The sequence below is a fragment of the Pisolithus orientalis genome (assembly GCF_024613125.1).
Source record: "Pisolithus orientalis strain OTSU chromosome Unknown F5J12scaffold_6, whole genome shotgun sequence".
In the NCBI taxonomy this organism is placed as follows: domain Eukaryota; kingdom Fungi; phylum Basidiomycota; class Agaricomycetes; order Boletales; family Pisolithaceae; genus Pisolithus; species Pisolithus orientalis.
In genome coordinates this window covers 991149-1014563 of record NW_026260787.1, presented here as the reverse complement: position 1 = coordinate 1014563, position 23415 = coordinate 991149, and the positions used below count along the sequence as shown (strand labels likewise).

The 23415-nt window shown below is 51.0% G+C and overlaps 10 protein-coding genes across 10 annotated transcripts; 2 read left to right on the top strand and 8 right to left on the bottom strand.

The window, feature by feature from the left end:
* Positions 1-225: 225 nt before the first annotated feature.
* On the bottom strand, positions 226-1882 carry F5J12DRAFT_904275 (Metallo-dependent phosphatase-like protein; the record flags this gene model as incomplete). Its single annotated transcript, XM_051748507.1, has 7 exons — positions 226-336; positions 394-528; positions 587-738; positions 798-974; positions 1037-1267; positions 1354-1485; positions 1825-1882. The coding sequence occupies 7 exons, from the start codon at positions 1880-1882 to the stop codon at positions 226-228; spliced, it is 996 nt and encodes a 331-aa protein (XP_051602745.1).
* Positions 1883-2548: 666 nt separating this feature from the next.
* On the bottom strand, positions 2549-2871 carry F5J12DRAFT_691026 (uncharacterized protein; the record flags this gene model as incomplete). The annotated part of the gene is made up of 2 exons (XM_051740384.1): positions 2549-2623; positions 2698-2871. Coding segments are annotated over 2 exons (249 nt in total), but the record flags the coding sequence as incomplete, so codon positions are not given.
* Positions 2872-3216: 345 nt separating this feature from the next.
* On the bottom strand, positions 3217-3750 carry F5J12DRAFT_691967 (uncharacterized protein; the record flags this gene model as incomplete). Its single annotated transcript, XM_051740393.1, has 1 exon — positions 3217-3750. A coding segment is annotated over one exon (534 nt), but the record flags the coding sequence as incomplete, so codon positions are not given.
* Positions 3751-6274: 2524 nt separating this feature from the next.
* On the bottom strand, positions 6275-7136 carry F5J12DRAFT_716529 (uncharacterized protein; the record flags this gene model as incomplete). The annotated part of the gene is made up of 3 exons (XM_051741016.1): positions 6275-6346; positions 6417-6939; positions 7015-7136. The coding sequence occupies 3 exons, from the start codon at positions 7134-7136 to the stop codon at positions 6275-6277; spliced, it is 717 nt and encodes a 238-aa protein (XP_051602742.1).
* A 33-nt stretch (positions 7137-7169) lies between these two features.
* F5J12DRAFT_494444 (uncharacterized protein) lies at positions 7170-9130 on the bottom strand. The gene is made up of 2 exons (XM_051739699.1): positions 8894-9130; positions 7170-8832 (listed from the first exon to the last, which is right to left on the bottom strand). The coding sequence occupies exons 1-2, from the start codon at positions 9114-9116 to the stop codon at positions 7427-7429; spliced, it is 1629 nt and encodes a 542-aa protein (XP_051602741.1). The 5' UTR covers positions 9117-9130; the 3' UTR covers positions 7170-7426.
* Positions 9131-10524: 1394 nt separating this feature from the next.
* Positions 10525-12183, top strand: F5J12DRAFT_716761 (uncharacterized protein; the record flags this gene model as incomplete). The annotated part of the gene is made up of 3 exons (XM_051741030.1): positions 10525-10989; positions 11044-11166; positions 11218-12183. 3 exons carry the CDS (start codon positions 10525-10527, stop codon positions 12181-12183), a joined length of 1554 nt encoding a protein of 517 aa, XP_051602740.1.
* Positions 12184-12393: 210 nt separating this feature from the next.
* Positions 12394-14054, bottom strand: F5J12DRAFT_494227 (uncharacterized protein). The gene is made up of 4 exons (XM_051739697.1): positions 13820-14054; positions 13686-13767; positions 12713-13632; positions 12394-12663 (listed from the first exon to the last, which is right to left on the bottom strand). Exons 1-4 carry the CDS (start codon positions 14045-14047, stop codon positions 12604-12606), a joined length of 1290 nt encoding a protein of 429 aa, XP_051602739.1. The 5' UTR covers positions 14048-14054; the 3' UTR covers positions 12394-12603.
* An 80-nt stretch (positions 14055-14134) lies between these two features.
* F5J12DRAFT_814078 (S-adenosyl-L-methionine-dependent methyltransferase) lies at positions 14135-15647 on the bottom strand. Its single transcript, XM_051744971.1, has 5 exons — positions 15364-15647; positions 14945-15307; positions 14812-14897; positions 14353-14760; positions 14135-14296 (listed from the first exon to the last, which is right to left on the bottom strand). The coding sequence occupies exons 1-5, from the start codon at positions 15497-15499 to the stop codon at positions 14243-14245; spliced, it is 1047 nt and encodes a 348-aa protein (XP_051602738.1). The 5' UTR covers positions 15500-15647; the 3' UTR covers positions 14135-14242.
* A 354-nt stretch (positions 15648-16001) lies between these two features.
* Positions 16002-18572, top strand: F5J12DRAFT_493748 (major facilitator superfamily domain-containing protein). The gene is made up of 15 exons (XM_051739696.1): positions 16002-16392; positions 16457-16565; positions 16621-16722; positions 16775-16868; positions 16921-17072; positions 17126-17279; positions 17336-17367; positions 17425-17521; positions 17583-17727; positions 17776-17876; positions 17942-18065; positions 18129-18142; positions 18196-18245; positions 18298-18390; positions 18452-18572. The coding sequence occupies exons 1-15, from the start codon at positions 16244-16246 to the stop codon at positions 18476-18478; spliced, it is 1443 nt and encodes a 480-aa protein (XP_051602737.1). The 5' UTR covers positions 16002-16243; the 3' UTR covers positions 18479-18572.
* A 379-nt stretch (positions 18573-18951) lies between these two features.
* Positions 18952-21798, bottom strand: F5J12DRAFT_904266 (uncharacterized protein; the record flags this gene model as incomplete). Its single annotated transcript, XM_051748506.1, has 11 exons — positions 18952-19077; positions 19134-19170; positions 19224-20212; positions 20263-20404; positions 20433-20544; positions 20596-20669; positions 20721-20737; positions 20788-20838; positions 20889-21035; positions 21084-21514; positions 21573-21798. The coding sequence occupies 11 exons, from the start codon at positions 21796-21798 to the stop codon at positions 18952-18954; spliced, it is 2352 nt and encodes a 783-aa protein (XP_051602736.1).
* Between the last annotated feature and the right edge of the window lie 1617 nt (positions 21799-23415).

The following is a 23415-nucleotide window of genomic DNA, read 5'->3' as shown; positions in this document are numbered from 1 at the left end:
ACTTGAGGTGTTTGAGACGATGCGTTGATACACACTTTCCACACCACCTCGTCAAAGATTGATCGTTTCCATCCTCAAAAAGCCATTAATTAGCTAGCGCACAACCACGATAAAGCGGTGTGTGTGTGTGTGGGAGAGGAAAAAAGCAGTTGAGGGAGGTATTATAAACACACAAGAGAATAGAAAGGACCAAGAAGGGCAAACATGGGGGATTCCGCCGCCGCCTTAACCCATCTTGCTATCCTTCTTCTTCTGTTTGCGAGGTGGTGTCACCGGCCGCCCCATGTTCATATTGCCATACGGATATTTCGCCTTCTTTTCAGCCGGCTTTAGGATCTACAATAAGTAGCACAATTAGAGCAGATATACCACAAGTGTCACGCGAAGTCTCACCTGGAAGGAGCATAACAGCGTCTCATCGACACTCATCATTGCGCCAGCATTATCGAACTCCCCACAATAGTTCGGTGCCGAAAAGAGCGTCACCAAGTGTCGCTTAGCAAAAAATTCGTAACCGTCTTCTACGACCTAGAGAACAAGCCATCATGTGAGACATTGGTAGGCACAGAGCAGATAAAGACTGTACCTGGTGTGCCCTACAAATGAGATCCATATCGTGTTTCTGCAAAAATCTCGAAACCACGTCCGGTCCGAAAGTGAAGGAGACGCCACGATCGTTCTCCGACCACCCGGTGATATCCTTGTCTGGATCCGACCATAGTAGGTCACAAAGCAACCCTACATGGCAACCAGCGTTAAGGATGATCCGAACCCTGGGATGGTGAACAGGGACACACCAGTATCAGGAACGTCTGTCGGTCTCATAACCCTCCGTATTTGCTCCATGGATTGGAGGTCAGGACTTAGTCCGCCATGCATGGTGAAAATTTTCTCATCGATGATGGCAGCAATGGGTAGACAGTTAAAACAGTCGGTAAATGTTTTCCACAGCTTGATATTGTAGCGCCGCTTGCCTAAACATCAGATATCAAATCAAGACATTCGTCTCGTGAGCCATATAAGAGGCTAGACATACATTCGTCATAAAAGCCGTAAATACGGTTGATACTTGCGCATTCGTGGTTGCCCCGAAGGATGAAGAAGTTTTCAGGGTACTTTATCTTGTATGCTAGTAACAGGCAGATTGTCTCGAGTGACTGTTTGCCCCGGTCGACGTAATCACCCAGGAAGAGGTAGTTCGCTTCTGGTGGAAATCCCCCGTATTCAAAGAGTCGAAGTAGGTCGTAGTATTGACCATGAATATCACCTTTCAAAAAAGGGACGTCGAGAATAAGTCATTGCAATCCCAACATGGACGCCGACAAGAAGATGGCTCGGAAAGTTGATACGGACCGCAAATCTTTATAGGTGCCTCTAGTTCCAGCAATATCGGCTGATTTATGAAGATCTCGCGTGCTTTCGTGCAAAGGTATTTGATTTCGTACTCTTGTAATTGAACTGGCTTTCCGGGTCGGTTACCACGAACTGTGAGCAGACATCGATCAGTCAAGACGTTGTCATACTGCAAGGAGAAGCGCCCGTAAGCCGTGCGCTTGGAAGGGGAAAAAAGTGCAATCAGAGATAAACGACGGGCTGCTGGAGTGCTGTATTCGGAGAAAGAAAAAAGTATTGTCCAAAGCTCGATGCACACGCGGAGCTGCGGGCGACGAAACATGGTAACCGCACGACATCTAGCCCACGTCCGGAAGAGTGCTCCTTCCCAAAGAACCTGCCCCCCGAACAAGTCTGACAACATGGTTTTGCATCGACATCAAACTCCGAGGGAGAGGGGATGCACCGAGTCACAAAGCAAGGACCACTTGCCTTCCAACAACCGGTCGATTACCGAGTCCAAATCAATCTCTGTTGCAGAATCAGCCATCGAATTGAGCGACGCTGAAGGATGCTGTTATTGTGAAAGTGTCAAGGTGGTAGGGAGCGCGAGCGAGCTGAGTGTATGATGTGGTGGGGTGGAGAAAAAAAAAAGGTACGACAATGGGGCCGATTTTGACGCTTTGAGTGGTTGGATGTTTTACAGCTTTTGAAGAGGACAGGAACGTCCAAGCGAACTGTCGACAGAGCAAGATGCAGAACGAGAAATGCGAGGAAAGAAAGAAGGAAAAGAAAAATCGATGAGGGGAGGGGGCAGAGCAGATAACAACAGCAGCTGAGTCGTTTGATGCAGCCGATGTGAACAAACAACGGAGCACCGTGGGAACATATCTATTCGTGTGTTCCCTCTCTCAGCGTTCAAATGTGCTACCGACTACTGTTACAGAATACACATACTTAATGCCTAGATCCATGCAATGATAGAAAATAGAAACGGAAACGGGTAAGTGGAGGTAGGGTAGTCTGGGAAATGCCATCGTTCAAATCACAACTTGTACACGTATCATCACGCCATCCTCATGGCCGCAACCGCTTCCGCCGACGCAGAGGACTGCTGGGATTCTTCCGTCCGCATCCGTCGATTCCTTCTTCTACGTCTTCTGTAAAGGCACAGCATTGGCAAAAACACAGCACTATAGTTACTTGTGTGCACACACCTCGGGAACATCGGACCTCGCGGCATCGTCCGATGATCGAGGTCAAGGGCAATATTAGTCCCAGCGTGCAGCCCCTGCAGGTCAGCCAGCCAAAAGCCATGCAATGTCATTACGCATCCAATGAACGAAAGCGAGCCTACCCACTGACCTCGATCCATTCCACGACCGACGGCACGTCGGGGGCTTGCAGCAGAAACTGCTCGCCCTCCAGTCTTACCCGTATGACATTTTTCCGCTTGGCGTAATCGTTGCCCAACCCACTCTCTGCATGCTGCAACGTGTAGGCTCGGATCAGGTCACACTTGGAAGGATTGGGAACTTCGACCGTGCTGCTGCTAGCAACACGGTGCGACCGCCCGGACGGCAGGAAACTCAGTCGCGAAGTAGAGCGCGGCTGATGCGTCGCTGGTACAGGCGTACTTGATCGATCATCGTGCACTCCGTGTGACACAGACAACTCCGCCGAATGACCATCGTGAGAGTCAACAGGGAGAAGCTCTACCTGACGAGCCGAGTCAGGGGGTGTCAGTCGGGATGCACTTGACTCTTGCGACAGAGAGCGACTACCCGAGGCGCCAGTGGCAACAGACCGCAGCGATGACAGAAAACTCGCGCCAGACGCTCGTCGCGCGGCACGAGAAGACATAGCATTCACTTCCGTACCTCTCGACGACTGTGACTCGGTCCTTTGCCTGAGCCCTGACGGTTCTCCCACTGCAGAGGTCGGCGTCTCCGGTCGAACGATTCCCAACTTCATAGATTTCCTGCGTTCCTCTGACGTCTGTACCGCAGGACGTTGATGATGATTGGCTGCCCCGCTCACTGCCACATCTCCCGCTCCAACCCGCTTCTCCCACCAGTCGCCCAGAATCCCAATACCATTCACTCCAGGGGGACATTTGTATACCCTGAATACAGTCCCTTCTAGTTCGCAAAGAACGCGCCGCCATTTCCTGTCCTTGGATTGTACGCCCGGTGCGCTAAACTCCATTTTGCGAGGCATCACCGCGGTGAGGTAGAGCGAGTTGCTGTAGGGTGGCAGTCTCTCCCTCCCTACATCTTCCCGCGGTTGTATCAATACAGAAATTACATCCGTACTCTCGGGCGATCCTCTTGGGCGGAAATCAAACGAAGGATATGGTGGTGGGTCCGACGCAGGGTGATAGTAATTGGGCATCGAATTTCGGCGCAACAACCGCCCAATGAGTGCTTCTGTTTGATCGCTCTCGGATGCCTCTTCGGCGTCGCTAGAAATGGATGGCGCTGCGGAAATGCGCACGCGACGACGGTCATGCCGATTGACCCCACCTAGATCCACCATGCTCCGCGAGGCAACGCGGTGAAGGCCCAGTCGCGGTTCTGATGAAGAGCTCGTTATTCCAGAGGGACCTGCTGATCCATAATTTTGTGCACTAGACAGGCTCATGCCTTCTGCAAAAGGTGTTTTTGAGGTGAAAGGTGGAGGAGTTGATGGAGAAGGCGATGTAGGACTTGAATACAATTTTGAACCGAAGTAATCGGGAATGACAGGGGAACATGGCTGTCCTGCAACCGAACCTCCCACAGCAAAATTTTCGTCATGTGTTGATGGGCCAGCACGAGATGATTCTTCCTCTTCTTCATCGTCACTCTGATGAACATCTACTGGGCTTATCATCTCAAAGTCGTCTTCGTCAGACTCGTCCCCTTCTGAACTGCCGAGTGACGCCGAGTCATGGCTGGTTTCATGATCCGTCTGGCCACGACCATCAACAGTAAGAGACGGTACGCTCCTCAGGCGCACCCGAGGTCTTGAGGAGGTTAAGATAGTTGGCGTGGGTTCAGGCAGGGGCGGGAGGTTCAAAATAGGCAAGGGCTGTCTCGTAATGACGGATGGGGACAACTTTGCGCCGCGTTCCGTGACAACACGAAAAGGTGCAGATAGGGACATCATGAGTGGAGGGTCAACCTCGCGGCGCTGTTGTAAAGACTCCGCTTTTTCCGCTGTAGGCTCGGGTTGTGAACCTGAAGTATCCGCAGAAACCGCTTTCAGCAAAGCCCCGGTGGATGGCAGTGACTCTGTGGCGGTGGTCGTGATCGTGCAGTCGGAAGACGCGGTATCCTGCAACGCTGGTGGCATTTGGGCGGTATCATGACACTGGAACATGTCCAAACCCGGCAGCGCGTTGCGAGGGGCCACTACCTAGGCTCTGAAGACCCGTGCCAGCATCATCGGCGCTCCGTGCTTGAATTGCGGCCGTTGACGAATTTGGATGTTTTGGACCGCTGCTGTGTTCGCACGGTGCACTCTCCGAAATAGTCTGGTCTCCCACGAAGAGTTCTGCGTTGGTGGCAATGGAGGAAGGGTGTGCGGGTGCAGAACGAGAGAGATGGTCATAAGTAGAATGACGTCTGAACTCGCGAGGACGGGTAATAGCAGGGTCACATGACGGGACATCCTGTGAAGAGTCATCGGTATCGGTCGGATTGGAGGTATCCTCTAACCGATAACCGATAATTGGCGACGTAGCCTTGCGAATGATATCTACAGAGTGAGGCCGTGGACGATAATCATCGACAGCGGTCATAACAGAATTCGAGGAAGACTTGTCCGGTTTCTTCTTTCCCAGTTCGTACACGGGTGCGAAGTACGGAACATTCTGAAGAACTGGGCGGCTCTCCTCTGTGTAGGAAACAGGTAAACCAAGGTCCAGGGAGGAGGGGAACAAGTACATACCTGAAACGGAATGTGGAAGGCGGACTGTGGGGCCTGGTAGTGGTCCATTGGAAGATTGGACTCTCGAGATAGGCGAAAGGTGAAGACAGAAAGGCAAAAAAGAACGGCTGAAAATGCCAGCAAAGACCACGTTTTAGTACGATCTGTATAAAGTTTAGTCAAATTCCATAGCCGGAGGAGCTGATTGGAGGCGGTGGTGAGCGGCGATGCGGTACTCACGTCTCAGACGTTGGCGACAGGAAACAAAGAGGGAATCGAGGGACGTAGAACGTGCAGGAGCTAATAATTAAAGGCGTGACGAGGCCATCGGTGGGTTGTTCGAAATACCCCGCGTGCGACGTGGACGAGGACGACAGCTATGATAAATGAGAGACGTCCCGGTGACCAAGCGTGCTGCCCAGACTGCGCCGGTACTTTTATTAGTATTACACTCCACAAGGCCTGTCAGTTACGTCATCCGTGGTAATGCCTCGTGAACACTAATAGGTCTAATGCAGTTCGCCAATACTATTGAGCCGTAGTCTGCCCAAGTCGTTCGTTGAGCCGTGTATCATAGCTGGTTATCGAAGGTCATGGCGTCATGCTGTCGGTCGAAGACAGTCACCTCCTGCACAGGTAACTCAGGCGTTATGATGGCAATTGGAATCTGCTGGCCACACACGTGTTTTTTCGACCACCCAATATCGAGACAGGTTTCCCATGCCCAGGAATAGTCCTGGAGCATTGCAGTGTCAATCTCCATTTCTTGCTTTTTCTAATTTCGTGACCGTCCTTCGCGAGCTTGCTACAGCATGCACACGAAACTTTCGAACATGAGAACCGTCTTGCACTATGAACATACTTAACACTGAGTGAACTCGTTCGCCTCGCTCTCCACACACATCGTATCTGAGTAAAACACGTCAGCTTGACTGACTCACCTATGATCAGGGTAAAATATTGGTAACCCATAGTATCTCCTCGAAGTGTCACACGTATTCGTAGAGTATTTGCATCAGTATTAATGTATCTAGAAGGGGAGCTTGGCATTCTTGGGTGTACCAGTAAGCTTGAGAGGGTTTGGACGTCTTCTCCTGTAGTACTGTCCGTGAATGGGTAAATCAAGGGGTTTCAAGGGCGTTTGACGCACGCGAGTAGCGAAGATTACTCACTTGCTTGTACCGCGCAATACGTTTGGGCATATCGCGCAACAACATCTTCCTCCGAATCGCCCTCTTCTCCGCGACTCGCTCCCACTTGTGTCCCTTGAACATCCTCTTCCGGCCCGCGTATAACCTGTTCCCAATCTCCGCACCAGCGACCTTGCGCTCTGTAACCTTGCCGACCCACTCAACTGGTCGTTGCCATCCTTCATCCCTCGGATTCGTCGGCGCTGACGTTTCGCCAGTAACGGCCTGTGCTTTCACGACTGGCTGTGCAGCCTGAGCAACGACCAACCGTTCCCGTGCCTTGTTCGTCTTCGTGCCCGGTGGCAGCAAGTCCAGCATCCCCGTCTTACGCGCCTTTTTGATCAAATCCGCCTGCTGGCGTAAGGAGTACTTCGGAGGAGCCCATTTCCCCGTCTTTGGGTTCAGTTGTGGAACGAACGGATTTGTTCGTCGAGGAACGTGCTTTGGGGCGATAGGGACATCGACTTGAGTGTGGTCCTGCGACTCCGTTGCAGCACCGCTGTCACTAGCAGTATCAGGGGACTGGAACTGGAAAGGATATTGGAATTGAAAGGGTTGCAGCGGTGCTTGAAATGGCGACGGCTTCGTTACTGACTGAAGCTGTGGTACCGGGAGACTTGGCGCAGCGGAGGGTAAAACGGAGGGGGCCTTTGCAGTGGTGACCTCCCGAATCCTGAACCGTTTCACGGCGCGTGCAGCCATCGTCGACAGAAGCAGTCCTGCGACACGAAAAAATACCCCAAGCCAAAATTGTAGGGTTAGGATTCCTAAAAAAGAAATGCCCCTGGGTGTTGTCACCGCGACTAATATACATTTTGTAATCCAATAGCAAGCAAATTCTGTGCAGTTACGGAGATGAGGAGGTAAGATGAGCTAAATAGTCCGACGGGGTCAAGTCAAGTAAATGTAAGTTACGCAAATATAGGGTAAATAATAAAAACAAAGACCACTAGGAAACTACCAGTCCAAGCACGTATATCGAGTTTATTGACTTACCGAGTAACAACTCGACCCCTAGAGCTCCAGAACCTCCACCTAGTCCGTTTGTTCACGACGGCCGCAGTACCACCGCCAAACTTTTCTGCCGATGGATTGACCACGATTACCGGCTCCGAGCTGCCAGAAGAACGGGAAGGGCCACAGCATACATCTGGCCAGGCGTTCGTGGCATGTGGCATTTCATCTGGTGTCGTCGGTGTCGTCCCACTGGAGCAAGACGGTGCCGATTGCGTTTGGCTTTCAATCTCACTTTCAGCCACGAACGCAAAGTCAGCACCACTACAAATCCATGCGCGAGGACCTGCGTATGGCACACCGCCGGGATTTGCCTGGGAATCAAGTATGCCGCTCAGAAGAATATCCGCTACAGTCCATTCCATGTCAACTGCCTGACGCACGAGACGAGACGAGACCGAGGAAGACGACGAAGTTGTGGACGAGTAGGGAGAATGGGGAACCGAGGATTTTAAAACAGACGCGTGCCGCACAACCTCGCGCAGCGCAGTGGCAGGGACGATAAAAGCAACCGCACGCTCTAGCGTGTTCGGCCGTTTCATGCTCAGCGAGGGCGGATATGCAAACGACAGCTGGTAAGACTCCATGTTGCGCACAAGTTTGTCTTGAGAAAGGTACGCGCGCCCAGAAAGCGGTAGAATGTGCAAGAGGCGGGATTTTGCAAGGGGGCCTGAGATGCCAGGGTCGCTGGTTGCAGAGGTAGAGGTGCTGATTTGGAGGGAGGAGTAGCTATCAGTATTGGAGACGCGAGAAAAGGGCAGAGTTCTCCGACGGAGAATATTTCGCTTTCGAGTTTTCGAAGCGGACGTCGTGGAGTTGAAGCTGGCAGGTGCAAGGAAAGGACATGTGAGGGACGTGATGAGAATCGTCTGTTTCATGATGGCTACATTGCTGATCCCGTTTGGGATGAAGTTCAATATGGCATCAAACGCACGCTGCGAAGGGTCTGTGGGTGAGGACGAGGATGAAGACAAAAGGAAGGACATGGCGGGAATGATGAATGAGCGCACAGAGGACGTCGTGCTCTTTAGACCCTCCGACGACGACGACGGCGAAGACTGTGCACTGCCAGAATCTGGTACGAGGAAGAGGTTGTCTGGGATTTCTGAAGCGTCGAGGCGAGTTTCCGACTCGCTGATTTCACGAACGCCCGATCCTCCGGTCTTTCTCCACAAACGGGACACACGTTCGGCGCACTGGAGAACGGCAGCAAGGCGAAGAGTACCGTTCATCTCATTTGTGACGGAAGAGTTCAAGCGGATCGTGCAGATCGCTGGGCGGACGCCTGTAGGGACCGGAAATAGCTGGTGACTAGCAAGGATGATCAAGGACTGCGAGAACTGTGGAGACTGCAGGACTGGACTGATGTCCTTGAGCGTAGGAGCTGGGCGAAGCATGTATATTAATTGAACCAAATAATCCTAATGAGTTCAGATTGTAATCACCTCCGAGGACCAAGACCACGTCGCGCCGTGGGTCACCGACGGCCGCGGCGACACTGTCCATACGCAGCATCCATGGCTCCCGAATTGTGTGAAGCCTTGCGAACGGGTCCGGAGGCAGCTTTGGTTTGAAGACCTCGTATATGAGGGGACCACTGTTTCGAGGACGAGGGCTATCCGCCCGCTGGACAGGTGGCTTTGGCTGCGGAGTTCTGCAAGGGGTCATCAAGAACCAACAGAGGACAAGGAAAGAGTTGTCATACCAGTTGATGCTTTTATGAAGATAACCAAACGCCGGCGGCACGGCGCGAATTCGGAAATGGTCAATTACCCGGACGGAATCTGTCCACCACCAACCCTTCCACTGTTCATCCATGCGGTAAGCGGTAGGTCCCTTGCATCCGCGACGGGTCTGCGGAAGAAAATTCAACAGATTAGTGAGATATGTGTACATACTCTCAGCGCAGCAGGTCATTCCAATGTTGTGTCGGCGATATCGCTGGTCTTAGCCTCCTTGGCCTGCCGAAACAAAAAAAATCAGCGGAGAGGGATTAGAAACTTCAACGTAAGAAACTGATTTAGGACGAGTTAGTTTTATTAAGTTCTACCCTAACCGTATACGGTAATTACGACCCACGGCGAGTATGCATCAGCTATCGTCGTTTCCTTACCGCAGAGATCAGCATCGAGTGCTTAACTAGGTCCTGGGGGGGTCTGCGTTCATATGAACCACACTGCTCCATGTATTCAATTGACGAGCTAAGAGACGAGTGCACCCACTGCGAAGTTCGTCGATGCAATCGCTTACCTAAGTTACTTGTAGCGTTAGTAGATGACTAGTTAAGCCGAACTCTTCAGTTGACTGGAGCGCGATCGAAACAGTTCCGAATTCCTGGTCGACTATGATCACAAGTTGCAGTCTGACTCACTAAAGATGGGAGTAATGCATGGCGGGGGGGCATAACGCGGTATTTCATTAATGTCAAGGCATCATAACCAAGACTTCAAAATTCACACGAAAGAGGATAGGAGTTGGCAAAATCAGATGGAAGCCACTCTCAGGTGGGGTTAGACGGACAGATAGAATTTCTAATATGTCCATTAACATCCTATAGCTGACGAATTTTTGGGAATTTTGTTTCTTCACGCGTGGTTCCACCCAGTCAGCTGGTGATTCGCTGCCATCGGTTGATTTATCTTGCAGATGGCATCAAGAAGAATTTGATGTGATGCCAGTCACTAGCTCACCAACCGAACTCCACGGGAACTAAGTACCAGGGCCGCGTTGTCACTTCCTTGTATTACATGCCAGCAACCAGGGTGAAGGGAAGGCTTTGTTAGGATCTCGGAATTCTCCAAGACTTACAATAGCTCGGCAATTAGAAAGAACCGTCGTATGTGCCAAGCCGGTACTGTTGCTGGAACACGTGTAGTATGCTGAACGATGGACCATCTCGGACCGGGGGGTATCAGGTTCTTGGACGGGCAATACGAATCGAACGCGACCACGTGACGCATCATGTGACTCGAAGATCACCCCCGTGCGTGCGCGAGGATCGCGTGTTAACGTTAGCGCATTGATGGCTGGGGCGTTTAGTGGACATCTCTTGAATTCCTTCAACGCCAAGCAACCTATGCACTCGGCACCGAATGTCGTTACCAGCGGTGCCATGTCCTTCTCTCCACAAGCACACGGTTTCTTTCCATTTCCCCTCACTTCGCTCTTCGGAAACACGCCCTTCACAGACCCACCGGAAGAAACTGCCACCAAGATTGCAACGCTCCAGGCAAAGTTGAACAAAAAACTTGGTCCGGAATTTGTATCACAACGTCCTGGCCCAGGTGGTGGTCCCAAGCTCACCTACGCGGAGGGGTGGAAGATCATCAACCTTGCGAACGAAGTGTTTGGGTTCAATGGATGGAGCTCCAGTGTCGTGAACATCACCACGGATTTCATCGACTACAATGAGGAGACCCGCAGATTCAACGTAGGTGTGACTGCAATTCTGCGCGTGACGCTCAAGGATGGGGTGTATCATGAAGACGTTGGATATGGGATGTTGGAGAACTCAAAGAGTAAAGCCGCAGCATTGGATAAGGTGATTCTTAGCCTTGCCATATCTTCGGCCGCAGTTGATTGTCGCCATGGTCAGTGTAAGAAAGAGGCCATAACGGATGCTCTCAAACGAACGCTACGAAATTTCGGCAATTTACTTGGAAATTGTCTATATGACAAGGCATATGCTCAGGAAGTGGTGAAGATGAAAGTGCCGCCCGTGCGTTGAAGCCCCTATTCGGATTGTGCATTGCTGAACGGTGGAATGTAGGCCAAGTTCGACAAGAGTGATTTGTACCGTCGACCGGAATTTGAGGGCACGAAGCCAAGTGCGCCTCAGTCAAACCCACCAGGAGCGCCGGGTCGGCCCGTACAAACAACGAATACTAGTACTGTCGCTTTGCAACAAGCAAGACCTATGGTTAAAACGGAAGCCATGTCAGAGCAGCTCGAGAAACCGATGGCGTACGTGCCTCGACATATGCGGCAAGAAATGGCACCTGTTGCCCAGCAAAACACAAATTCCAAGGAAACAGCGCAGGGGACTTCCAACCAGCCGGTCAAAGAAGTAGTTAATACCCAGCCGAATGCTCAGCAAACCACCGGCCTCCAAACACCCGTCCAGACTCCATCGGAGCAGACTTCTGTACAACAACTTCGCGGTCGATGTGACCGACAACCATCCGACCGTAGGCTATCTTTCGCTGACACGCTAGATGACAATGACGAGCTTCCTGTTACATTACCGAGCACGCAAAACAACTATGGTCTCAATTCCGACGACGAAGCTTTCTTTGCCTCAGTTGACCTCGGTGACTGCGACCTTGGTAGACCCATCGATTTCGAAGAAGGTATGGGCGGCGTGAGCACGACGGATGACTGTATGCTTGACCAGGAGCAAGCATTTCGTCCCGCTGTAGCAAGATCTCCCGTGATTCGGCATGCTCAAGCCCACGCCTGCAACGTGGCCGGTCCGAGCGGAAGTTCTGACACTATCCCGAAAAATCGGCGCGCTACGATCGTGCCGGGCGGGGGCGTTGCGGGTCGATCGAGTGCAAGCGGCTCAAGCTCGGCTTCCGCGTCAAGTCCCAAGGTCGATGCTGCGTCCCCGTCCACGGGCTCTACGACGTCATCACGACAGAAACCTCTGATACTGCCACAGGGCCAGCAGCAAACAAACCCCCAAGAGGGACCTCCAGCGATAGGGGTGAAACGGAATGTGGATTCCATGCAGTAAGCATCCCGTGACCTAAATTTCCTCGCTACTCAAGTGAGTTTAGGGGTTCGTCCTCGACAACATTTCGGGCGCCGCTGCAAGGGATGGGCCTCTCTCGACAGTGGAAACAATACTCAAGGGCTATAGCCGAGCGACAGCCCATGGTCAGCCCAGATCCAGACACAAACGGGGATTTCAAGAGAGTGAAGCGTTAGCGGGTACCGGAATTGTCACCGTTATGATTCCATCACCCTACCGTCATGGCATTTCCATCTGCTTTCCCGAAAATCAATGTAAGATATCGACCGTCTACATACAATTATGCATCACAGGAATTACAATCGGTATGCCAGTAATACGATAGCGAGTACAGTTACTGCATCGGTAACTAATTAAGGATTGGGACTCATCAAGGGCTACAAGTGAGACTAAATAGTGATGTCACGAGACGTGAGTTTCCCCCAGGCGGCCCAGGTCGTCTCGGGCACCTAGTAAGACCTCCTGCACACCGATCAGTCACTCGGCAAACAAGAAACAAAAAAAAACCCACCGTTACGAGTGCCTGCCGCGTTTCGTCCTTAATCTCCTTCCATCTTCTCTCGTACGTGGCCAACAATTGCTCATACTCAGCTTTTCGGTTAGCGGACCCCGTCCGGATGAGTGCTCTAAAAACAATGATCCCCGCGACCCACTCTACTTCGTCCGCTTCCCACACAGCATCCCTGGCCATCATCTCCGAAAATGTCTGACTAGTCGGGACGGCGTACCCTATCTCTGGGTTGTTAGGCGGGAAGCTGAGCATGCCCAGTTCAAGTGCAGCGGCGTGGATCTGCGCCCATTGGACATGGTCCTTCCGACGCTGTCGGTCCGCAGCAATACGTTCCATCTCGTCAGCCAGGGATGCATGTCCTGACGATGAGCTGAGAGGACTCCAGACAGACGACTTCCGTAGCGCCATTTGCAGTGCTCGCGGGCCGGCGAGTGGGCCGGATACGCCAGCGTGGAGCAGAGAAGAAGGAAAGTAAGAGCAAGCGTCAAGAAAGCGCCGAAGGATGTTGGATATGAGGTCAGTGAAAGACACGTTTCTTGAGGATGATGGTGCGGACAGCAGAGATGAGATTGCTTCAAACAATGAGCTAATGATAGTGTCCAGCGGCGTGGGCGAGGGATGCGATAAGACGTAGCTTTGGATAAGCGAAGACAACGTGGCTGCATCGATACCATGGGTCAGGAAAGCATCCCGCAGAGCTGCTGGAGTGACATTGAGCGCAATAGTGGAGGATGACGGAACAGGAACACTAGATTGGAAACTAAATTGCATCTGGCCTGCTGCTTGAGCAGGAGGTATTTGGGAAGAAGAGTCCGCATTTTGAGTGGTCTCGTTTGGGGTAGTGTACTGCACGGTCGGTGGAGTGGCGACCGTAGGGCCCCACGTCAGACCGTTTTCACCGGCGGCATTGGACGGGGTCGCTGATAGGCTGGATGAATGTTTTGTATGGTTAGGGGCGTGGCCGCACACTCACAGGAAATCTTTTTGGGTCTGGTACGACCCTCCAGTTTTCTTCTGGCCCTTCCGACGGTGTTTTTGTACCAGTTGTAGATTTGCTGGAATCATTCGGACAATGATTTTGGGGGGAGCTGGATCCTGTTTACTTACCTCACGGAATCGCGGTTCAGCATCCTCGATTCCCTGCAGTTCTTCTGGCAGGCCAAATCGCGCTAGAAAATCGTTTGCACGCTCTAAAGCGAACTTCTTGGCGTCTCCCCTGACATGCCCCCTTGTTCGTGTTTCAAAGCCGCTGATATGGCTCCGCAGAAACACCAGTTGTTCATCGGTGTAAGCCTTGGGCAACCTGGGTTTGCTCACCCTGAGATCGTTCTCCATCGTCGTCAACCGAACCCAGCCTCGGATTGCACCTCTCACTTTCCCACCGCGGCATTCTCCGAAGAATCCTTTGCAGATCTCATGCGTCTCACAGCCAGGCTTACAATCTCAGGTTCCCAATTTTACCGTGCTCACGAATCAAGCAGTATTAAAGAACAGCACAAACGTAACAGCTAATAGTATGGTCTATGAATATCAATTGGCTAGCGCGGGCTTGCGGCAGATCGCCAAGTACATGGGCGTGAACAGCTGCACATAAACAGATTAGCCATTCGGTACCTGGACTCGACAATGACGGCACTGACCTTGGCCTGCCCTCCCTTGACCAGTGCATCCCCTGCAACCTTGAGCGATTCACCCACCTCCCAAGTACCTTTAGGCAAAAGACCAAATGTCTCCATGAGTCGGATACCCGTGTGCGTGACAAGCTTGCCACTCCAGCTCATTCGCCAAACTGTGAAGTAATCCCAGGCAGTTTGTGCTTTCGAGATGTCACCTTCGAGGGGATAGTACCATGGTACTTCGTCTGGGCGCTCGGCGAGGTCCTCTTCATGTTTAACTTCGAAACCCACATTTTTCAGGGCCTGACGAGCGAGCCTCAATGGCCGCATTTCTGGAATGCCGTTGCCGAATTCAATTTGGTGGGCAAGTTCCTTGTGAGAAGGAATTGACGGATCCCAGGTTTCGGTCATGCACCATTCATACACACCAAACTGGGTAATTGTATAAATAAGCGAACAAGATGATACAGGGACACGACTTACAACTCCGCCCGGTTTGAGAACCTTGAAAATTTCACCATAGACGCCCTCCCACGTGGGTGCGTGGCAAGTAGCCTCAATGGCATATACTGAGTGGGTGTAAATCACCTGTCTAAACGCGTTAATATTGACGTACCAGCATCGAAAGAATTTTCGCCGAATTGTTCTGCGAGTTTCATGAAATCGCCCTTGACGAAAGTAATCTGGTTGGAAAGACCAGCTTTTTCAGCGTATCGCCGAGCACGGTTGACTTGGAATTGGTTGTTGTTAAGGCCGACTATATGCGCGTCGGAAAAACGGGCAATTTCGCGTGCCGGTCCACCAACACCACAGCCAACATCCAGCACTCTCATACCGGCCCGAAGACCCATGTGAGAGGCGAGATAGTGTTCATGGCGAGCCAAGGATGCAGCGAAACCCTCGCCCTTGTAGAAACGCGAGAAGTGGAACGACTGTGCCCAGCCGTACTCATACAACTCCGTCGCACCATCATAGTACCCTGGACGAAAGACGGTGTCAACTCGACACGAACGCGGGAAAGGAAACGGAACAAACCATTCACAACATCAGTATAACTGTCAAGACGATTTTGGTTGTCGGCTTCGGCCTCGTGCTTGAGGTCCTTTTGCCAGAACTTGGTGTAGCCCTCTACACGCGTTTCTTGGCGGCCATCGGGGTATACTGCAGTCATGTTTCTGCAGATAGACAAGTCAACCAAAAAGAAGAAAAAAATAGAGGAAGGTTAAGAGATCCTTACAGAGACGTAGAGGGGGAAGCGAGCGCGAAGGAAGAGGATCGCTCGGGCTCTGCTCGTCTGGAGGGACGCCTTTTAAATGTCCTCAAGCGAGTGGACCCTAATAATTACCCAAAATCGGCTCATATTCGGTTTTCTCGAAAAGGAAAGTCGTGGAATGTTGGCTCAGTTCAGTTGACGGGAACTCCACGACTGGACCACGACGCAGGGGGTGCTGTCTTTTGATGGCCGCAGCCCACGCGCAAAGTTCTTGTCGCCTTTACGACGGTATTCACTGCAATTACATCAAGAAGAGAACACACACCGGCACCAACATTAGGTCCTGGTTCCTTGCACTTCCAGAAGCTGATTGTGTAACACACGTTACTTAGGTACCGATAATGATACGATGTGCGGATAAGGTACACGTGGGCTATGTGTGTTCTCGATGTAAAACACCATCATTGCGGCAATCACCTGAAGAGCTTGACTGAAGTGACTGAAGTCAAGACTTTACTGCAATGACCAGTGTGGACTCTCCATCCCGACTTGCTTTCTCGGCTCTCAACAGTTCCGACGGCTGGATAATGACTATAATAATCGTGTTCGGCTCATTGATCTAATTTTAATGTCCCCGATACCGCATCAGTGATTCTCTGCGGTCGTGCGGGCAAGGTCGTCCTCTTCACCTTACCTCTAACCATGGCATTACCACAGGAATGTGTAGCTAATCAAGCCAATTCGGACGATAGTCTAGTTTTACTCGACCCGGGCACCGAAGAGAGAAGATTGCTTCGAAAGTTGGATGCGAGGATTCTTACCATTGACCTGTGTACTTTATCTCTTCGCTTGTGAGTACCTCGTATCCCATTCTGACCACCGTGGTGACATACCGCTGTTCAAAGATCTTGACAGATCCAACCTAGGAAATGCACGATTGCAAGGGTTGCCCGAGGAAGCTCTCGGAGGAGACCCTACAGGTGTCCTCTTCGGTCGAGTGAACGCAGCCTTTTACATAACCTATGTACGCAAGTTGAAGTGTGTCCTTCGATCGGGGAGGGTAGCTGACTATCAAACAGACTCTCTTTCAGATACCATGGACCGTTCTTTCAAAGTACCATAGCCCTCGACTGTGGATTGGCAGTTCCGCAATACTATGGGGTCTCTGTTCCACTCTAATGGTAGCCGTTTCAGGAACAGTTGAATGAAACACTTCCTGACCGAAATTGCTAGTCTACTGCGAACAGCTTTCCCCAGCTACTGGTAGCTAGATTGGCCCTTGGGGTTTTTGAAGCCGCCTTCGGTCCATCCGTGGTGTTATACTTTTGTTCGTATACTTTCGTTTCATCTTTGCTACTATCAGTCTTACCCCGCGAAAGCTTTTTACTATACCAAGAGTGAGTATGGGACGCGGGTTGCATATTGGTTTGGGTTTGCTGCAGTCGCTGGAGCCTTTGGTGGTTTGCTTGCGTACGGGATACAAAACACCGAAGTATCTATTGCACACTGGAGGCTCTTGTTTCTCCTAGAAGTCAGCTTGGTGCTTCTGAATTATTTTATCATGAAACGCTGACAGTGGTTTAGGGACTCCCCACCGTCTTACTTGGGATGCTCTGCTTATTTATACTGCCTGGTAGACCAGAATCGACCGACTTCCTTACTCCCGCCGAACGGAAATTGGCCATTGAGCGCGTCAATAGAGGCACGAGCAGCGACGTCGGTGCTACGATAAACTACGGTACGAGTTTATCTCTACTCCATCATAGGCCTTACTTCTAAAATCACATGTTGCAGATCACGTCGTAGCAGCTTTTCTGGATTGGAGGGTAAGCTTTGATGACAGTCTCGTTGATCCTTTGTAGCTGACCCCCTCGTTACATTAGGTATACGTGGCTGGTATCATATACTTTGGCCTTAATTGTGCCCTGGGTTCCCTGTCCGCCTTTTTGCCCACCATCATATCCACTATGGGTTTTGGCAGTGAGTCAACAGATTTTCCTTGGTGCAATTTGAGTATTACCCTTGTTCCTATCACACGTAGGTGCTGCACTATCCCAACTCATGGTGGTCCCACCATACGCTGCTGCTGGACTAGCTCTCATAATTTTGTCATACCTGTCGGATAAGATGCGGACCAGGGGTGTCTTCATCGTCGCCGGATGTACCTTCGGAGGGTTAGGCTACCTGTCCGTCATATTCTTGTTTTTGATTTCTCTTCATCTAACACTACACAGTATCCTGTTAGGGGTGACACACAACCAACTCGTCCGCTACTTCTCCACCTTTTGCGTTGCCATCGGAACGTATACAAGCATAGCTTTGGTGTTGGCATGGTGTAAGTGTAGCCTTTGAGATATTAAAAATGCAAGCGAAACTGACCAAAAAGTCCCATCTATCAAGTCGCCCACAACTTAGGCTCGGAGACCAAGCGAGCAACAGGTATGCCCCTTTTTGGAGCGATCGGTCAGTGTGGTAGCATTCTAGGCTCCCACTTATACCCTTGGACAGAGGGACCTGCTTACAGGTGCGCCTATACCCTTGCATCACGAATGAACCTTGTATCAGTTTTGCTGATCGTGGAGAATAGGCGTGGTTTCGGAAGTGTGTAACTATAGCACTGTTTTTTTCCCCCGTTTTCATTAACCTTTGGGTAGCTTCAGGTTCTTTGATGTTCCTGGCGGCCATCTGTGCGTTGGTACTAAGCGTGAGTAAACAGCTCTTGGGATGACTAGGAAGCAATCCAATGACTTATGTAGGCGTCATACCGTTTGGAGAATAAACGACGGGACAACCTGTACGGAGAGCCAGAATTAGACGAGAGAGTGGATACTTCAGTGCTCGCTGATAAGGTAAGTTTTCTGGATTCAGACATGCACGTCAGATCTCAGCCTCGACCACGATTACTTTTAGGCACCTTCGTTCAGATACGTACCCTAATTATCAGAGATGTCGGCCCACTTTACCTCGTGGTTCTTACAAATTATCGAATACCAAATGTGGAGGTCCTGGATGCCAGGTCTCAGGGCCCAAATATACAACAGTGTACTGTTATTTTGTTTTGTCCTTATTTATCCCAAACCCTCAGATGATGAAGTATATCATGATGACATTCGCAACAATATCGGTCATTTCAGCCACAACGATAGGACTGATTTACGTAACCAGAAGATCATGAAAGTCGTAAAACAAGGGAGAAAACGTAATAGTAAAAGGGTCAAGGACAACGAAGGTAGTGAAGACGATGAGGAATCACTCCCAATGAAGATAGATATGAGGGAAACAGTAAATGGTATTAAATGTGTGATAAACGGCATTTCATCATCAAGAGGGAATCCGCAATCCTTTGACCTAGGTAAAAGCAAGACTGAAAAGTGATGGGGCAGCCCGGGAAACAATGTAAGAAAACGTCGTTACTTGCCACCAACTTGCGAGGCTTGGAGTAAAACCCTTTCTTTAAGGATGGAAGGGTAGCTGTTCATAAGATGTGCGAGGGCACGCAGATCTTCTTGATCCAAGAGGGCAATGGTGAGTTTAGGCTAAGATATCCCGGATCAGCGCACGGGAGAAAAGAACCTAGACACAGTTTACTTACAGCTCCTTTGATCCCGAATGACTTAATCGCTCTCCACCTAGAAGTTAACATATCAGTACCTTTTTAGTTTCCTCGAGTCAGAAAACGGACAATTTATCACCAAGCATTTGCTTCTGGGTCTGTATGGGTTTGTCTAATAGGCCATCAATAAACTCATCGGTTGCTTTTACAACCAAAGGGTCAGGTTTTGGTAATGGCAGACCGGTGGCCGAGGGCGAGTTTGCCAGCTTGATAATATCGATCGCGGGAAGGCGGGCCAGAGATGCGATTGTATGTGTAGACGAGGCTGGTGTGGCTGGTGCTGGAGAGGAAGCTGCTGATGGCCCACGTGAGGATAGCGCTGGGGTATGTGGAGAATCTTCGAGGGCCGAAGTTGTGGTCTTCTTCGCTTGTGGTGTAACAGGTACTTCAGGGACTGCTGGCGTGGGCTCGGCCTTCGGCTGTTGCGGTGGTTCTTCCTCTCCCTCGGAACAGTCGAGGACCATTTTCGCGTCAGCAACCTTGGCTCTAAGGATCTCAACATTGAAGAGGCACATGGCGCGCTCACGCTTAGGCAAACTCATGAGAAGTTCGGTAAGTTCGGCTTGTCTGGATGGCTCAAGCTTGGCTACAGCAGCAGCCATACGATCCTTCTCGGAGATGGGTGGTACAGAGCCCGACGGTGAAGATGTACGGGGCGGGGTTGAGATGGACGCGGAGACAGAAATTGGAGTCGATGGATGCTCCGGAGCGGATGCCGTCGCATTAAGAGCATTTGCATCCAAAACGCGAGAATCCTGGGAAGCTGCCGGGGATGGCGATTTAGCGGGAGACGGTGACTTCGACTTCCATAGGGCATTGCGAGCATTCGCAATTTGATCTACAAGCTTGGCAGGATCGTGGATACCAGCAACCACCTCGCTGAGAGAGAGGCCAACCAATGACTCGACGACAGCGTCTACTTCATCGGCCGGTAGCGAATCGCTCGCTTTGAGGCGTCTGCTCAATTCACCCGTGAGCACCTCCTTTCTTACAACAGGTGAAAGAGCCGCCAAATCATCGTAACGCATTGGGAGGTTCAAAGTTCCAGAGAGGGCAGCCTGCAAGATCAAGTCAGTAGAGCACCCAAGCACCTGGACATGATCCCCACGTTGTAATAACTGCCAGAGCCTCTCCTGCCTCTGTCCGGACGATCATGCCCAATAATAGGGGACCCGAGCACAGAGTGACGGGGACTAGAGAAGCCGACATAACTTTCACCAGTCTCACTAGCGGTTGGACTCGTTGCCCCACTAGCACATCGCGGGTGGCCGTTGTGACCGAAAGCGTTGCGCTAGTTTTTCCTGTCGTAATTGCTTGGGTTCATGGAGTCTGACAACAATCTGTTTAGAACCCAGGACGGCACCGTTCATGGCATGCATAGCAGCCGCGGCTATTGTATGGTTTAATGATCATACACGAATAGCTGGTCATTCAGCCTTACCTTGCTCCGGTGTTTGGTACGAAACAAAGCCGAATCCACGGCTATCACCGGCCTCATTACGCATTACACGAGCACTGAGTAGGATTGACTTGCATGTCCATGGAAAAGTGGTGAGTGCACTCTACCTAACAATCTGGCCGAACTACGAAGACAATAAATAAAGACGCTTAAAGCACGGTGAAAAGAACACACCTGACGAAAGTGAGTAAAGAGCTGGTTCGAATCGATCTCGGGATCGAGGTTCTGAATCCAAGCATGAGTAAGCTGAACTGGGGTCATGAATAATCTACAACCTTGCAGAAAAGGTTACAAGGGTCAATCAAGCCACTGTGGCTATTGGAGCCAGGGCCGGACAAAGGAGCTAATTGAACCTGCTGGCCTGGTCCATGAATAAAGACCGAGCTTCTTGCCCCGTACGGAGTTGCGCGAGGCGGGGAATACTAGATTGATGGTGAGTGCAAACAGCGTGGGAAAAAGGAGAATTCTACCTGTGTTGGGTATGGATAAACGGAGCCTGACGGCACAAAAGCAGGTGCGTGAGCGCTGAATTCTGTCGGTCCTCCACTGGATCTCCTGTTCTGATATACAGTTACAGCAATATTTTGGCCTTCGACGTCGAAGCAGTGCATAGCCTCCTCTGCGACACGTGCATCCTCTTCTCGCCAGAACTCTACGACACCAGTGTCGCTACCGTAACCAGTTTGCATCCGAACGGACGCAATAGCACCAAATGGTCGGAACAGATCGTAAAGTTGAGAATCCGTGTAGCCTATAGGAAGATGTTTGACAAGCCGTGGAGAAGCAGTTGTGTGAAGGGGTGTAGGAGGATTGGTCGGTGGATATGGTGAGAGGACCAAGAGCACGGGGGGTTGAAGTCCTTGGATGGGACGTGATTGTAGGGTGGCGAGTGCCTTTTCAGCTGCATAATCTCTTGTGTTCATGAAAATATTCGACGTTTCATGAGATATCGACCCCACCTTTCTCGAGGAACTTGAACTCGATGGTTCCACTAAGAGGGCGATTGCTGCCGTCGCGTGGGATAGTTGGTCTGAAGGGAGCACACGACTGGAAAGTCATAGCAACATTTTCATCCGTGGCGTAGGGAGGGAGATTGGAAACGTAGAGCAAAGGTTCGTGAAGGTAAGGGTGGGGCAGTGGAGCTCCGCCTTCTTGCGCGGGCGGGGAAGCATATCCAGAAGCCATCTTGATTATCGGCTATGAATGACTACTCTGGATGCAAACTAAGAGTGGAGTGTCACGAAAGACAGAAAGATGGGCTGGTGGTTACAGGGAAACAAAACGAGACATACCTGCAGGCAAACCCACAGCGTTGGCTGAGCGTCAAAGGGTTCGTCGATGCCGGCTGGCCACAACGAAAATTCATCGCGTGGTAAGCTTACGTCATCAAACGTGTCAAGCCTTCGTCGCTTGTTGGCAGTGGGTCTGGAATGTTTCTTCGATTCACTGCGAAGTTTCGTGCTGACCATTAGGCAACATATTATGAGGGCTTACCACCAGTCGTCAATTGAGGGGGCTGACTCAACACCTCATGGGAACCTAGGGAGTTCTTGCATCTATGCCCATCATAGATGTAACCTTGTGCCAAAGTTGGAGTCGATTCTTGGTGAGTACATATGTGCAGCTCGATTTCTCTCATGCTTCGCATTTATTGCCTCCACATGGGTTATATATCTCCCCAAAGTCATGGTGGCTATGCTGGTTAAACCACCCAGCAACAGAGTTCCAACCTGCTGTGGTACACCTACGATAGGCTCGAACGTCGTCCTACTAGTGAGGACGTGCACTATCTCTCGCGGTGATCCCGTGGAGTAAAATCGAACTCAGAGCCCAACCAGAACCCGTGTAAAAACAGGGGGGTGTGCTAATGGCGGGTGCTCCGCCGCCCTCCCGAATATACCCGACGTGAAAGAGCTTCAGATTCCTTCACAAAACTCGGCTTGCTCAGCATCTTTGTAAGGTTGGCCAGACGCGGAAGTTAATCGTCCTGTAACTTGGGCTCCTGCTTTGATCTGCGCCACTGCGCTTGCGTCGGCGCCGTGTATAATTATATCCCCGGAGCAAGACGAGACTCCATCGATAACGATGCATCAACACATGGTTCCCTGCACCACCAAAACGTTCGCCGACGTGGAAGGCCGGTTTCAGGCGCAATTGGTGCCCCAATATGCCCGAATTTTGAGCCCGCTGCAGATAAGTAGAGCGCCCTTCCCCTGTTGAAATTTGAACGTACAGTAAGGCTGCACGAAGCGAGCTGCCAACAGTGTGGACTGTGGCGAACTTACGATGGGTTTCCAGGAAGGTTTCACGTCATTAGATGAGATATCATGTACCCACACGTTGATATCATAAAATCGACCTTCTCGATTCATGCTCTCCAATGAAGAGTTTCCCACGCGGATTCTGGGAGAAGTACATAGTCTGACCGCGCGGGACGCTATAAGAATGGAAGGGAGCGCAGGCAACCTGATCATAGCAACAAAAGAAGCTAGTGAACACCAGCCCTCGAAGGCTGTTTTCTGCGCCACGTCTCACTTCAAGTGCGAACCTAAGTACTCCCGTATGTTTTATGGTTCATGGGATCAAACAGGAAACCGTTCCGCAGAAGACTGCTGAGAATTCCGGAGAGGCACACGCGCTTCCAAGCCGTTAAATCGGTAATATTTGAAGGCCACGACTTTCATAGTTAGTGGCAACTTCAAAAATACCGTACCAATGTCGATGCGACCTTGAAATAGCACGCTCCATGGGGTCGAAAACGGCAAACGGGAAGACTGGGAGGGTGAAGGTTTCGCCGTTGAA

Coding starts and splice junctions, on each gene's coding strand:
- F5J12DRAFT_493748 (XM_051739696.1), top strand. CDS start 16,244: ATGGCATTACCACAGGAATGTGTAGCTAATCAAGCCAATTCGGACGAT. Junction 17,073..17,125: donor GGCTCTTGTTTCTCCTAGAA/GTCAGCTTGGTG, acceptor ACAGTGGTTTAG/GGACTCCCCACCGTCTTACT. Junction 17,368..17,424: donor CAGCTTTTCTGGATTGGAGG/GTAAGCTTTGAT, acceptor TCGTTACATTAG/GTATACGTGGCTGGTATCAT.
- F5J12DRAFT_494227 (XM_051739697.1), bottom strand. CDS start 14,047: ATGGAGAACGATCTCAGGGTGAGCAAACCCAGGTTGCCCAAGGCTTAC. Junction 13,768..13,819: donor CTGAACCGCGATTCCGTGAG/GTAAGTAAACAG, acceptor GAATGATTCCAG/CAAATCTACAACTGGTACAA. Junction 13,633..13,685: donor CAGACCCAAAAAGATTTCCT/GTGAGTGTGCGG, acceptor CCAGCCTATCAG/CGACCCCGTCCAATGCCGCC.
- F5J12DRAFT_494444 (XM_051739699.1), bottom strand. CDS start 9,116: ATGACCCCTTGCAGAACTCCGCAGCCAAAGCCACCTGTCCAGCGGGCG. Junction 8,833..8,893: donor CGTGGTCTTGGTCCTCGGAG/GTGATTACAATC, acceptor TGCTTCGCCCAG/CTCCTACGCTCAAGGACATC.
- F5J12DRAFT_814078 (XM_051744971.1), bottom strand. CDS start 15,499: ATGACTGCAGTATACCCCGATGGCCGCCAAGAAACGCGTGTAGAGGGC. Junction 14,898..14,944: donor CGAAAATTCTTTCGATGCTG/GTACGTCAATAT, acceptor ACACCCACTCAG/TATATGCCATTGAGGCTACT. Junction 14,297..14,352: donor TCAAGGGAGGGCAGGCCAAG/GTCAGTGCCGTC, acceptor GTTTATGTGCAG/CTGTTCACGCCCATGTACTT.